The sequence below is a fragment of the Tursiops truncatus genome, chromosome 7 (genome assembly GCF_011762595.2).
Source record: "Tursiops truncatus isolate mTurTru1 chromosome 7, mTurTru1.mat.Y, whole genome shotgun sequence".
Classification (NCBI taxonomy): domain Eukaryota; kingdom Metazoa; phylum Chordata; class Mammalia; order Artiodactyla; family Delphinidae; genus Tursiops; species Tursiops truncatus.
In genome coordinates, this window is record NC_047040.1 from 25007501 (window position 1) to 25023171 (window position 15671).

The 15671-nt window shown below is 34.0% G+C and overlaps 1 protein-coding gene across 1 annotated transcript in view; it reads left to right on the forward strand.

Moving 5' to 3' along the window:
• Nucleotides 1-15671, forward strand: part of ERBB4 (erb-b2 receptor tyrosine kinase 4) — a 675494-nt gene that overhangs the window by 303145 nt on the left and 356678 nt on the right. The window contains exon 3 of the mRNA XM_033859813.2: nucleotides 5335-5469. Coding sequence (XP_033715704.2) covers nucleotides 5335-5469 — 135 coding nt within the window. The remainder of the gene's footprint in view (nucleotides 1-5334; nucleotides 5470-15671) is intronic.

A 15671-nucleotide genomic window follows, 5' to 3' on the forward strand; every position in this document is an offset into this window, starting at 1 on the left:
CACGTAAACTAAAGTGAAATATGGCTAACTGCATTTAAAATTATAATCTTTATTTTGTAAAAAGAGAAAGACATTCAGTCTTATTTATGAATTGTGCTTGGGAGTCAAAGCAATTTTGTTGACTCCTTAAACCTAGTAAGAAGATCATATTAATCTGTATTTTCAGCAGGGATGCTACATTACAATCAGGCTATTTCTTACAGGGCAGGGGCAAAAAACAGCCAAGATTTAGTATTTTATCACATTTTCTGTTGCGAGAATATATTTGCAAAATGCCAATGATTCTCTTAATGGTAACTCATCCCCCAAATTCACTATAATAACTAGCATTTGAAAAGAAATGAAAAGCACAAAATAACTATTTAAATAGCACAAACATTTCCTTCTTTATTAGACTCATGCAAATGAGAATCGAGGGAAGAAATGGTTAAATGTACAAACTTTGTGGATTGGATCTCTGAGACACAAGTACTTTACACCTACTTTAAAATGTCATATTGACACTTTACAGCTTTCTAAAAAGTAATTTAAGGAACAATGTGAGGTAGATTTATGGTTCAACATAAAAACACGCATTTAGACTTTTGTGTAGCACATGCTAGGTAATTGGTACAGGTTTGGGGGAATTTTATCTGTCTGGGATACCTCATAATCATCATTATTCACCTGATAAATGATAACTGAATTTGGTACACAAAATAGGTTTAGGGATACCGATGAATATATCTAAATGTACCTTATAAATATTTAATGTACTGCCTGCAGTAATTTTGCACATTATCAATTATCAGCATTTTATGTAATAAAAACTATTTCTCTTTCAACTTATAAAAACTCTAACCTCAAAATGTATTTCATTTTTTTATACTCCAGATATTATATTTTCTTTTATGAAGCAAACATTTATTGTGTATCTGGCTTGTGCCTTTCATGATAGACACTGGGGATACAGTTTTGAACAAAACAAAAATGACCCCTGGCTTAATGAAATGTAGGACCAATAAAAATCAACTGTAGAGCGTTTATGGAAAAAAGATAACTTTCATTCTTACTTTGATTTTGTCAGAATGTAATTTAAAATTAGGAACTATAACAGAAGTTAGTTGATCAATGTTGGTGACAAATATCAGGGTACAATTTTTTTCAGTTCAATTTAACAAATATTCATTGACTAAATATTGCTCCAAGTTTGATTATATAGATACAGCGCTGAAAAATAGCCCTTGCCTTCATGGAGTTTAGTCTAATTACTTCAGCTACAAATCATGTGCTGTATATGTTAAATTTAACACATTGGAGAGTAGTGTGAACTACAGTTTACTTACTCTGAATACAAAAAAAAGTCATGCTTTTTTTTTTCTCCTTTTTTACTTGACTTGCATGTATTAATCTAGTAGGAAGTGTTTGAGACACAAACATACTTAAGTGTTTAGTGGAGTTTTTTAAGAAATGAAATTATACTTTTTTTCATAGAAAGTTGTATTTAATATATCTTATTATATTTAATGGTGGCATTTTTAAAGGAGACATAGTTTTGTGAACTTGCTGGAAATATTTTTATATAATATGATAAGAAAATTCATAACAGATTTTTTTCTACCAATTATTTCAATGATTAAGAATCTATTTGTGTCTCTCTCTATTTACTGTGATATATTTCCTACAGGGAAAGTGAAATTCAATGTAATGAGATTACCTTGAACTTCTTAGTTATTCAACATTTTTTGAGTCCTTCCACACTTCCAGGCATCTTTGTTTGAATATCAATGAAGTCTGGGTCTCATTTGCCTATCTTCCTTAGAAATTGTCTTTTTGTCATGGTCTTAAAATATAATTATTAATCACTTTATTTCATGCTAATGGGATAGAAGCTCTTGGTGTAACAAAGGTGGTACCTTCTAATAAATCTTTAGTAAAACTGATAGAAACTAATCTGTTAGCAAAGGTAGATTTAAAGTACAGCCGGACACTTTTCTGGTATCGTCCTGGATAAATCTTACCAAGCTTTTCTCTTTCCAATCTTTGTCCCTTTTTCTAATCTAAACATATAATTTTAAAAAAGCCTTTATAGTCAGCGAAGGCAGACACATTAGCTATCCCTTTTGTCCAGCAAATAATCTGTGTCTTTTAACAACTTTCTTGCAGGTCAATACATTTCCCTAGAATTTGCTTAGTCCAGCAATAAATCTAACTGAATATTTCCCCACAGAAACATATTAAATTAATATTTTAACACTGTATAAACTTATAAAATAATGTAAACCATATAAATGAATAAGTGCAATTTTGACATTATTTTCTGACACGTTTAAGTAATCAGGTTGATCAAAAGAAAATGTAAGATGAAATGTACATAAAAACTTCTATAAATATCAATAAAATATACACTTTCTGATTGTGAGGTTATGACATTCAACTACAGATTATGGTCTAAGCCAAACATAACAGAAAAAAAGACTATTTTCAGGGAAAATATACATATACATTATTAAATGCTAAAACTTTACAAATCCCCCTTGATCCAGAATTGCTAGCAGATGCTGGGTTTTGAATTCAGAATAAAAGTCTCATCCAGATTGATCATGATTGTAGTCTTAATTTAAAATTTTAACATGTAAGATTATACTTGAATTATTATTGCCTCTTTTCTAAATCATTTTCCAAGTATAAGCCAAGCTCTTGAACAGAGTATTTCTAAGAAACAGATGTCAACATTGGTAATAGATTAATTTTTATCGAAGAACAGGATTTGATGAGATTATTATTCAGTATAATATAATCTGATTCTATTCAAATATTTTTAGATAGGAAGTTGTAGATGGATACTGTGATCCGTCAGTATGAACTATTTGAATTAAAATGTAACTCCTGAAAAATATACTCTTTCTACAATGTTTGAGCTATTACCTTTTCTCTTCACATTTTTTTTTAAGTAGAACTTTTCCAAATGTAGACTGAAAAATAACTTTCATTTCCTGGATAGGAAAAATCTCCTTTCTTTGTCACCTAATGAAGAATTATTCCTAGAGCAGAAGAGCATCACCTAATGTCTCATGAGAAAGCTATTAGTATGAGATCGTCACATTTCTTAGATAGAGACTTAATGCGAAACATTAGTGTAGAAATCCATTTTCACAATCTTTATTACATCTTACATCTCCCCTCTGCTTTGATGAAGGTTGTATTGTTAGGTCATGAAAAGGAATGAACTGGGTTTTAGAAGTAGAAACATTATCTAATTTCTTTTTGTTTCTTTTTTTTTTTTTTTCCCCTCACTTGAGGAAATGGATCCAATAGTCAGTGAAAGGATTAATGATGGAAATGGGATTGATTTTAAATGTGGAAACCCCTGAAATGTCAAAATTAATCTGAAGGATTTTATATATGCAAAGTACTAAGGCATTTTATATGTGACCACCAATCTTACTTCCACAAATACCTTTTTTATGTGTTTTTTTTTTTTTTTTTTTTTTTTTCTGCGGTACGCGGGCCTCTCACTGTTGTGGCCTCTCCTGTTGCGGAGCACAGGCTCCGGACGTGCAGGCCCAGCGGCCATGGCTCACGGGCCCAGCCGCTCCGCGGCATGTGGCATCTTCCCGGACCGGGGCATGAACACGTGTGCCCTGCATCGACAGGCGGACTCTCAACCACTGCGCCACCAGGGAAGCCCCCATTCATTCTTTTATGCCCCTTTTTGGTTTAAGGGGACTCTTAAAGGTTTAGCTTGGGATACTGCACAGGAGAGGTGATTTTCTTAAGGCCAGCACAAGATACGGAGTTAGTTGCCTTCCCAGTATCACGGACCTCTTCTTCCTCACTAACACCCCTGCACATTTGGCTTTTGTTTGAATAACAATATGTTCACCTACATACTTGCTCACTCAGCCTCTCTTGCAGTAGGAATGGCCATGGGATATTGTTCTGGCCATTGTAATGCAGACATAATCCTTGGGGAAAGCATGTCTTTCCAAATCGAAAGTCGAAGCTTCACCAGGAGGAAGTCTCCTGCTTGCTCTTCTGTCTTTACCTTGCCTTGAATTCAAACAAACACCTTTAGATGCAGCAGCCATCTTATGCCTTGAATGAATAAAGCCAACATACATAGCAGGTTGTGGGTACTGCAGAACAGCTAAACTAATATCCACACTGCCTCCGATAGGTTTCATATTATGTGAGAAAAATCATCCCTTATCTATATAAATTACTGTTAATTGGACTTTTGTTATTTGTATCTGGATGCTTTATGGACTGATATATGATTTCTCTTACCTTGTTCTTGTATTGGACAAGAAGAAAAAATGTGGTAGATATTGGGTAGGAAGATGCTATGTGTATTTCTTGCCAATTTCTTAAAATGATAAGAATAGTATTTTCAGAGGGAATATCTACATTTTTTCTGGATAATCTAAAGCTATCTGAATGAGAATCTATGTATATGATCAGCCATTGTTCAGAGAGGACAAGTTAGTTGATTAAGGCTAGAGTAGTGAAATAGAGAATCAAGTAAATCTTGGCTCTGATGCACATAATCCCACAATCTTGCCCTTATTCCAATGAACCAGAGAGTTTTTATGATATCTTGCTGTGTGTTGTTCTTAACGAATAATTGGCAATTCTGTTGACTACCTTTGGGATGAACAAAGAACACTTTTGTGATTGAAGCATTAATTTTGGCTTCCACTTTGCACTACTTACTTACCTAACTGATTCCTGTCAATGTCACATTGACTGAAACAATATTTTTAAGGGAAATTTGACAATTTGTAGCAAAAGTCTTAAAAACATTAACAATCTGTCTTAAAAATATTCACAATCTGTGAATGTTATTTATAGAAAGAATTTTAAAGAACTAATCAGAGATAAACAAGTTAAATTACCAATAAGAAGGGATTGGTTAAGTAAGTACTGTTTAAGTTATACCCTGACATATTATATGCTCCTTGGAAATAACATAGAATAATATTTAATTACCATTGAATACTCACCAGTTAGTATTAACAAAACTAGCAGATTATGAATATTATACGCAATATTATTCCAATTTCAGAGGAAATTAAAAAAGACTGATAGCATCTGTACCAAAAAGTGAAGAGTGTTTCTCTCTGAGTGCTTCAATTATGAGTGGTTGTTTTTCTTTGTATTGTTCAATGTTTTCAAATTTCTGCAACCTATATGGCTCAGGAAAAAGATATTTTTAAAGATATCTTGGCTATTAACAAAGTAACTGTAATTTAACACTGAAAATAGCTTAACAGTAAATCATTTTTATTGACTACCTTTTATCATCAAAAAGTTTGACAACAAATCTATGTTTGTTTGTTTATTTTAATACAGAAATCCTAAACGGTGGAGTCTATGTAGACCAGAACAAGTTTCTTTGTTATACAGACACAATTCATTGGCAAGATATTGTTCGGAATCCATGGCCTTCCAACCTGACTCTGGTGTCAACAAATGGTAGCTCAGGATGTGAGTAGCTTTATCCTTTTTAATGTCTCAAAAGATTCTTCTACCTCTTGTTTTCACAAGAATGGCTTATGTTTATCATGTCATTAATAGTATTTTGAATTTTGACTGCATCCATTGAAATGTTTATTTATGTATGACAGGACATTCTTTTTGCTTCTAATTAACTCTCTTTTTAGAATGATACTCCCCCTTTACAAATTCTCATTGTCTTAACCTGATCCCTTTTGCTAAATCTAAATTATTTTACCATATTTCTAATGTCTAAGCATGTGGCCCATTGTCCATAAACTTAAGGCTGGTGTGTAACTGCTACTTCAACTCTTTGTGACTCATATACCACTGAGAAAAAGGTAGTAGAACAAAAATGTACTTTCCTATTCACTGAATTTTTTAGATAAGAAATAAAAACCAGTGAAAATTTTAGAATTCCTAAGCCTTCATTTACCCCTAAAACCTTCATGGTAGTACCTTATAACAATTCTAAACACTATAAATAGAATGGAGAAATATATATTTCATACAGAAGAAATATATATTACATTCTGGTTTTAGTCATTAGCCTAATAAACTAGCCAATTTCCCATTCTTAAAGTGTATAGTATTTCTACAACAGAGGATTTATTAGATTCAAACTGTTTAATATGATTAAATGATAAGCAAGTAATATTTGAACTCTCATTAAAGCCTTTGGAAATTATTCTGCTGGGAATCTGTTTCACTTTTATACAGCAGGCTATGTTGTCCCCACATTTATTATTACTGACATATGTATGAGAACAGAATCTTTATCAAGAATTACCCTGGGTTTTATATTTCTCATCTATTATTATATGTTTCCCATCTGAAATCATAACTATCTTCATACAGTTCAATGATTATTTGCAATAGTACTGATTGTGTTATAGCACTTTTGTAGGAAATCAAATTCCAAGGGACAATTATTAAACTTCTTGATGGTCCTAATAACAAAGAAATATGAATATACTTGACAAAACTGACAACTGTGTTTCTAATAAGTGGCTAAAACTTTCTTTAAAAAGTAAAGTAACATAATTTGCTTGTCACCTTTAAGCAGAAATTTGTATGAGATATCATCTCTGTTCAACAGTGTTCAAGTTGCATACCTTGTAAAATTACATGTGAATGAAAAATTGAATCTGTCCACACTAACAAAGCAAATGATGTGCTTCAGACATGGCTTCCATTTTTCAGTCTGCCCATACCGCAGTACACTTTATATGAGGGGGGAAAGTCATAATGTTTGGATAAGAGGAAAGGCCTACTGACTTTCAGATTATTAGTTATTAGCCTATAATGCATGAATGAGATCAGGCAAGAATAAAGCCCAAGATAGAAGCCAAAGGGAATGTGTCCACCAGCCTTACAGGATGTGGAGCAGGAAAGGTGTGAGGGATTTACTGCACTTTCACAGATGGTATCTCTTTGTGTTATTCTTTTGAGGGCAAATTTGGATGTTTGTGGCTATAATTAGGCACCAGTAGCTGTATTTTTTTTGCATGCAAATAATTGCAGGTACAAAAACTATAAATGCAGAGTAGAATCATAACAAATGATTCTTTACAGATTAACCACCAATTGCTTGTTGAAGTTTTATTCTTTACATATGAGTTTTATTTGCTGACACATTATATACAGTGCATGATACCATATCTGATAATAATAAATTGGATGGCCTTGAATATTGGTTTTCCATGGCTTTATCCTGAGTCAGTTTCTTCACTTGCCTTCTCCCCATGGGTGATTACTGGCTGTTCTCATGGTTTAAAATTCAGCTTCCCCACTAAGTACCAGAACTACCCACCACCAACCAATCAAATCACCCAAGTTAAGACGTTGGTAGGCATCACTGAGTTCACCTTATCTTTGGTTCTTGACATTTATTTAATTGCTAAATCATGCTGAATTTGCCTATTTCTTCATTGTACATATTTTTTAATACCATTGCTCTAGTTCAAGACTTCGTCTGTTGCCTGAATTCTTGGAACAGTCTCTGAATTCTTAATATTTTTTGAGGACATGACCCTTGTAGCAGTCTGGTGAACCCATAGCCCCCTTCTCATAATATTTAAAATAAATAAATAGGCTCAAAATGAATATTTTATATCATCAATTAATATGTATAAAATCAATAAATTTATAAAATAAATTATAAAGGATTACAACAAAATAAATTAAATTGAAATACACCTATCAGCATACTTTATGTGATATAGTAATACACTTCTTTATTATTATATTACATAAAGTATTCTAACAGTGGGATTAATATGTAATACAGTTTGAAATAGTAATTGGCATAAATATTATTTTAAAAAGGGAAGTCACTTTAACAAATGGTGTTGGGAAAACTGGATAGCCACAGACACAAAAATGAAGTTAGATTTTTATCTTATGCTATATATAAAATTAACTCAACATGGTTTAAAGACTTAAATGTGAGACTCAAAACTAATGTAACATTTCCCCCATCAAGTTCAAGAACCTCATAAATTCTATCCACAGCCCCTTTAGGGGCCCAAGAACCCTTGGTTAAGAGCCCCTGTGTTTAACTACTCCCCTTGCCTTCAGTCCTGACAACTCCACCTGACAAAATGCCAGCAAGAGCTGTATTTAATGGAAATCTAACCATGACCTTGTCTAAAAACACTGTCACTGCAACTGACTAATGTAGGGTCAAAACCAACAACTTGGAGTTTTCAGCAGATTCCTACTTATTTTCCCCCTCTATAGAATGAGTTTTTAAAATTCCTTTGTCTTCACTGCCCTTCCTCTTTTGTTTGCTGGGCAAATTTTATTCATACTTTAAGATACTCATCAGTTGTTATCTCTTCTAAGAAGTGTTCTCTTCTATAAGCGAGATTAGGTAACTTTTCCTGTGTAACCCTATAATAAGCAGTGCTGAACCCTAGCATTGTCTCACTCTAAAATGAAAAGTCCTTGTGCACAAGGTCCAATTCATCATCCTGTCCTCTGTTCTAGCACATGATAGATGGATAACAGATATATACTGAATAAATAGATAAATAAATGAAATAGATCAGGTCATAAATAGGAAAATCAGATGAATTCAAGTTATATTTTATTCCATCCATCACTTATATTTAAGAGAATGGATGTGAAGAATAAATTATAATCCACAGACAGGTATTTTATCCATTTCAAGTCTATTTCAGGTAAAGATGGCAATACACATGTATATGCTTAATTTAATTTATACTTATATAATTATGTTACACTATTTCTATTAATTATATTTATGTTCTATTTATATTTTATTATATTTATAATAATTATAAGATAAAATATGTGTCTACTTTTCCTTTAGTGTTTGGAGACACTGATTTGTTTAATAATTGTAAATATGTTCAAATCACATAATTTTGACAAAGAATTTAAGGATAATTCATTCTTAAGTGATATTTTGCAAAGTATTTCTTAACGTATGCTTTTGGGTTTTGGTACAATACTAATTCTTTTTTTTTTTTTTTCACATCTTTATTGGAGTATAATTGCTTTACAATGTTGTGTTAGTTTCTGCTGTATAACAAAGTGAATCAGCTCTATGTATACATATATCCCCATATCCCCACCCCACCCCTCTAGGTGGTCACAAAGCACCGAGCTGATCTCCCTGAATCTAAAAAAAAAAAAAAATTCTGATGAACCTAGGGGTGGGGCAGGAATAAGGACACAGATGTAGAGAATGGACTGAGTACTAATTCTTAAAGCAGAAAAGTGCAATGTTTTCAAGAGCAACCTGGCTTTTTATTGACATACTTTTTGGCTATAATTGAAACAATGAGGAAAAGGTTTGAAGTGTGTGTAAAAACAATTTTTAAATGATACTACTTCTTTCAAAATATGTTATTTTGGAATAATTTTAACCAAATTGTATTTTTCAAAATATTTGAGATACTTCAGTCTAAACTTTAGCAGGATAAAGTAGAGACGAGTGTCTTTTTTCTTGTACAGATCCCTAGCAAGACTTCTCTAACATTCTAACATCCTTGAATAGCTATGTCAATAGGGCCTGTGCAACAAGCTGCCCTTCAGAGTGAAAAAAAATCATATAGTGAGTTATGTTTCACTTACCTGGAGCTCTATAATAACGCTCATCAACATGAGAATATCAAAATGATGGAAATTACTTGCCCTCTAATAATTAAGCAAATGGAAGTAGATCAGAACCTGAACATGGAAAAATAGACAACGATATTTTCCAAGAAGAAGATGTATAGTTAAGAGAATGGATTTAGGAGGCTAACAGGCTTGTTTGAAATCTAACATTGCCTCTTACTAGTTATGTGACCTTGGGCAAGTCACTTATGCTCTCAGCATCTCCATTTCCACGACTATAAAAGGAGAGCGTCAAGAGCTGAGCTGAGCCGCTAGATTTCATGGTGGTCAGTTAAGACAAAGAACCAAAAAGAAGGTAACACTCAAGCTTTTAATCACTTAAGGCAATAGTATAAGCAAGAAGCTGCAGTGGAAAAAGGACCAAGTCCTCCACCGTGCCATTTTTCACCATGGAACAGCTCCAGGAGAGAGTCAGATGGATCAGACTGATCAACACAAACACAGGAAATTGTCTCACTGCTGAGGGAGCCCCCAAGCAAAGGCTCCTGCCTGAAGTTTTATGGATCTGGGGGCCAGAAGGGAGAGGGGAGGGAGGGAGAGGGGAAAGGGCTGAGAGTGGGAAAGTACTGAGTAATGAGCCAGAGTGGGTTCCCCCCACCCCTCTAAGGACATTTCAGCAAAGGCACCCAAGGCAGGCACTTGAAAAAGAGGCCTCCTACTGGAAGCACCTGGGCTAGGAATGTCAACATGCTTAAAAGCATGGCTTGTCAGGGAGCCCTGAGTCCTCCTTGAAAGCAGCTCCCTTCAGGCTTCCCTGGTGGCGCAGTGGTTGAGAGCCCGCCTGCCGATGCACGGGACACAGCTTCGTGTCCCGGTCCGGGAAGATCCCACATGCCGCGGAGCGGCTGGGCCCGTGAGCCATGGCCGCTGAGCCTGCGCGTCCGGAGCCTGTGCTCCGCAACGGGAGAGGCCACAACAGTGAGAGGCCCGCGTACCGCAAAAAAAAAAAAAAAAAAAAAAAAAAATTAGTAAAACTTAAAACTATATTTTTCTTTTAATGACTCTTACATATCTTAATAATTGTCTGCTCCTAACTAATACTGCATGTTGTGTCCTATCTAGATAATTTTGTTGAACTAGAAAATAATCGGATGTCAAAATACAGTTAAACTTGATTTTCTTAGTTTATCACCTGTTGCTACTCCTTCAGTGTTAAAATAGTTACGTAAAATACATGCACTCTTCAAAGTTTAGAATTTTGTAGTAGAATAAAAAACAAAATTTGCCCACAGTGCATTTCAATACAGCTTCAGTTCCTGTGTATTATATACACACATATCCACTTCTACATAAATGCATATATAGAATCAAATTATGCATATTGTTTTTAAAAGTTTTAAGATAAAAGTTTTAATTAGGGAAATAGAAAAATGTGAAAACGCATTAGAAAGCCTAAATGAATCTGCATGAACCCAGAAGATAGTTCTTTGAAAAGATGTATAAAATAAATTCTTCATGAATCTCATCTGACAAAACAAAAGAACTAAAAATCACTTATTGAATTCAGATGCAATTTTTCTAAACAAAATATTAGCAAACAGAATAGAATCCAGGAATATATTTTAAGAAAATAAGAGCAAGTGGCAGTTCTGCCATGTTTTTTATCTGTTGGTGAGAGAGTAGGGACTTGAATCTTACCCTTATCTGAGAGGGCCTTTATCATTATATTTATAGGAAGAGGTTTTCCAGGTTGACTGAAATTCACTCCAGGATAAACTGTTACGTAAGAATGTTACAAGATACAAGCACAAAGTATCTGCTAGCTTGGTTTTCTTATTGTTTAGTTTCCTGGAATAAGAGTGCATTGTATCACTTTTTGAATAAATTTTTTATGACAAATCTTTATTTTCATCAAATGCAATAGTTTTCTTTCAATTAACTTTTTCATCAAATAGTATATGTACATAAAATTAAAGAAGTATGATCTTTGCTTTCTAGAAAGTGATAGAATATTCCTCAGGGGTACTTTACCTCAACCCCGGGTGGCAGAATGGAAGAATTCTCCCACAATAGACCTTTCCTAGCTCAGCTCAGTTCTCATATTTGTCATGCATATCATGGGGTACTTTATTTTATTGCAAATCATATATATATATGCATTTACATATAATATATACTTATAAAGTAACCATATTGTATAAATGTGTGTACACACACACATACACTTACATATACACACATTGGCCTCAATAGTTTATGATTATAAATTAGTTTTCACTTTCCTTTTACATATAAACCACCTAAAATCTGGAATAAGTTCCATAGTCTCTCCACTCTGGCTGTGTTCTCTTACTGCCAACCCCAGCTTCTGCCACAAATGACTACAGTAAACCTCACAGCTATACTGTGTCCCTCAACTGCTGTGAAGACCCACTATACCCCCAATTTCCTCAAAGCATAAATGACATTAGTTATTAACAAGATTTTGCTAATAATAATAATGTTTATTGAGGGACAGAGAGGCCCAAACTTGATTTTTGTGTTCCTGCTCTTGTGTTGTAGGTGAGGATATCCCTAACTATTGGGACCCTCTGACCATTTGTAAACCTTAAGAACCGACTCTTTTATTGTCTGCTAGGCTTTTTGCCCCTTCTCCAGATGAAGGCTCATTTCATTTTCTATTTCTGAATTAGTAGAAACATCAATTCATTGCATAAGATAATGCCCACTCCAGGCATCGAATATAATGTGGCTTCCTTAGAAAGGTTTTAGTAGTACATGTCCCCAAGCATCATTTCTTCAGTCTAAAATTATATCATGTCAGTAGCGTGCCGGTAAATGTTTAATAACCTCTCTTCACAAAATAAAGAAGAAAACACGCCAATTTGTAGAGTTTGCTGATTTTCATGGTGTAAACATTCCTGATGTTATCCCTTTTTAGCAACCAATGTGGATTTTGGAAGAGATGCCCACTTAGCATACATTTAGGTAGTATTTCCAGCATAGAGAGTCAATAGATGTGAACTAATCAGGAAATAATGAATTTTAAGTATATATTGCCTTTTTTAAATAAAATTTAAATTGTGGGTTTATATATTTTAATATTTAGTAATGGCTGCATTTAAGAACCAGCTCTCACAATTATAGAAAATCTGACAGTCAGCTAGTCGGCTAAGTACACTACTACCATGTGTGAACATCGTAGCCCTGTGTAGGTAATGCTGGGCTAAGCCCAGTACAGTGCTTATCATTTCTCCCTGTAAGGATGCAAAAGGAAAATTAAGCATACACGTCATACATGGTATGAACTGATCATGGACCCTAGTCTCCTCTGGGGCAAATGGTGAATAAACATACACACACACACACACACACTCACACACACACATGCACACATACACACAACTCAGGAAAGAATAACCTCTTTAGAGACAAGCCAGTTTAACTCAAAATTTATAGAGGAAAATATCTTCAGGGTCATATTCTGCTAACATTTTTCATTTAAATTATTGAACAGTATACTTAGCTTCTGCATTCATGTTAACTTCTTACACTCAAGATTTCCTCAAGAATAACAGATAGAAGTTACCTATCTGTTTAGCCTTTCACTAAAAGCCTTGCTTACAGAGTAAGCCTCTTTTACCCTCTCAAAGTAAACTGAGTTTCTGCCCAAAGATTGATTCCTCTGTACCCCACAAGCATACTGCTCTAGCTCTTAAAATGTTCAAATTTCTACCTTCAAATAAATCTTCATGACCATAGCTTGTTGGAAGGAAATAGCAGAGATGTTGTGTATCATGGTCTAGCATTACAAAAGGCAAGGGTTTTTATGTCCAATGATAAGTAGATTAATGTTTTCCAAACTTGGACATTTGTCAGAATCTACTCCCAGAGATTCTCACTGGGTAAGTTTGGTTTAAGGATGGGAGGCTACCTATCATCAAAGTTCTTTAATTGATTCTAGCGACAGGTTTAAGTAGCACTGATCTGGTGTAGAATTTCTATGCTAGTAAAATGATTAGCAAAGCCTATTATGATTAAGACATCTCAGACCTATGCTGATTCAAAATTGATGTAGAATATATAGGCTTGCTGCAAATGAGCGACCACCAAATACATGAGTCCCCTCTTAGAGAATATGTAGCGCTCTGTTGTCATGTGAAACTTCCTTCACTAATTTCATTGATAACTATAGCAATGCTTTAAGGGCCTGTGACCTTTTGGGCCTGATATATGACATGCATTGAAAGAACTGTATTTCTAATTCTTATAGAAAGTCTGTAAGGTAGATATTAAGAGTCCCATTTGGGGTGGCTGAGATAAATTTTTAGCAATAAGGACTCGCTTTCTTCCAGTGAATGGTGTGAAAAGATCAAAATTTTATGAAATAGCAGGTCTCTAGGTTCAAATTGTCAAGTTAAGGGCAGCCATCAAGATTTTATTGTTTGTCTGAGATTACTTTAGATTTTAACAAGTCTTTTCACTTATGGAAATTTTCATTGAAAAAATATATCATTACTTAACTAAAAGTTGCTGATATTATGAAAATGGTTTTCACACTGTTCAGAGTGGAAAAAGGCCATGCAATCAGAATAATCAGCTTTTCTTTGAAGTCTCCTAACATTTTTAGAAATGGAAAGTTTTTGGAATTAGAGATCTTTAGCAATGAATAATGTCTTTTTTATTGGAAAAAAAAAGTAATAAGAGCTACACACTTTGAATTGGGTAACAATCACAGAAAATCTAATAAAAGTAATATAATCAAAAATAAATCTTTCCCAAGTATCTTATAGATGGGTGAATGGATAGGCAAAAGGTGGTATATACATACAATGGAATGTTATTCTGCCTTGAAAAGCAGGAAATTCTGACATACACTACAACCGGGCTGAACCTTGAGGAAATTATGCTAAGTGAAATAAACCAGTCACAAGAAGACACATACCATATGATCCTTACTTATATGCAATACTTAGAGTAGTCAAAATCATAAAGACAGAAAATATAGTGGTGGTTGCAGGGGCTGGAGGTGCAGGGAGAATGGGGAGCTATTGTTTAATGAGTATATTTCAGTTTTATGAGATGGAAAGAGTTATGGGGTAGATGGTGGTAATTGTTATACAACAATGTGAGTGTATTAGTACCCCAACCTGTACACTTAAAAACAGTTAAGATGTAAAATTTATGTTATGCATATTTTTCCACAATAAAAAAAAATATTTGAAATGTAAAGCTAGGAACATTAACGTAAGTGACTGTCAGTAAGAGACCTCTGGTGATCTTCCACATTTTTTATTCTATTTTTTCTACAATTTAAAAAAATGTCCCCCTATGTAATGTTTTGAGTCATCCTGCTATAAGAGGATTTGCAAATAATTCTAAGCTTGGAAGAATTAGATGTAGGGGTTGAAATGCTAAGTTGATCAAAATTGACTTAAATTTTCAGAAAGTTTGAAACTTATCCAAACCAAATAAAATTCTATGTGGACTCAAATAACAAGTACTTGATTAATATGAAAGAGATTACAGAGCATTCCATGGTTGATTTTTTTTTAAACCTAAAGCCCTGTTTGTATACTGATGTTTAAAGCAACTATGTAGAATTGAATGAAAATTGTGCTGAATCCACTCTACTATTTTTCTCTGATTTGTTTACTCTGTAATGGGTTAAAAGTGATTATGTTTATGTCTGTGTCCTGTTCTACAACCATCATTCATGGATTTCCTTACATGCTTATTCCTGCTTACTAATGTAACTTTTTCCCTGAAACTCAATTGCACAATTAAGTAGAATTTAAAGAGCTTACATTTTCCTTTTCTTCTCTAATTTCTCATCACTTAGAGAAAGCTAGGAACTGAAAGAAAAAAGTAACTGAAAATGGTGTATTCAGGTTTTCCCTTTCATACCATTTGCAAAGAAGTTTCAGACGTCTTCCCTCTCCTATCGGTTCCACTCACTACGCCACTTTTATTTTGCAGGTTGGAGCAGAGGTGGGCGAAAGACTACTAGTTACGCTGGAGGGTTGGAGCAGGGGAGCCAGCATCCCTACAATGAGCTGGGGAAAGATGAATAAGGAGATCAAGCTGCTAACCCACTTAGCAAT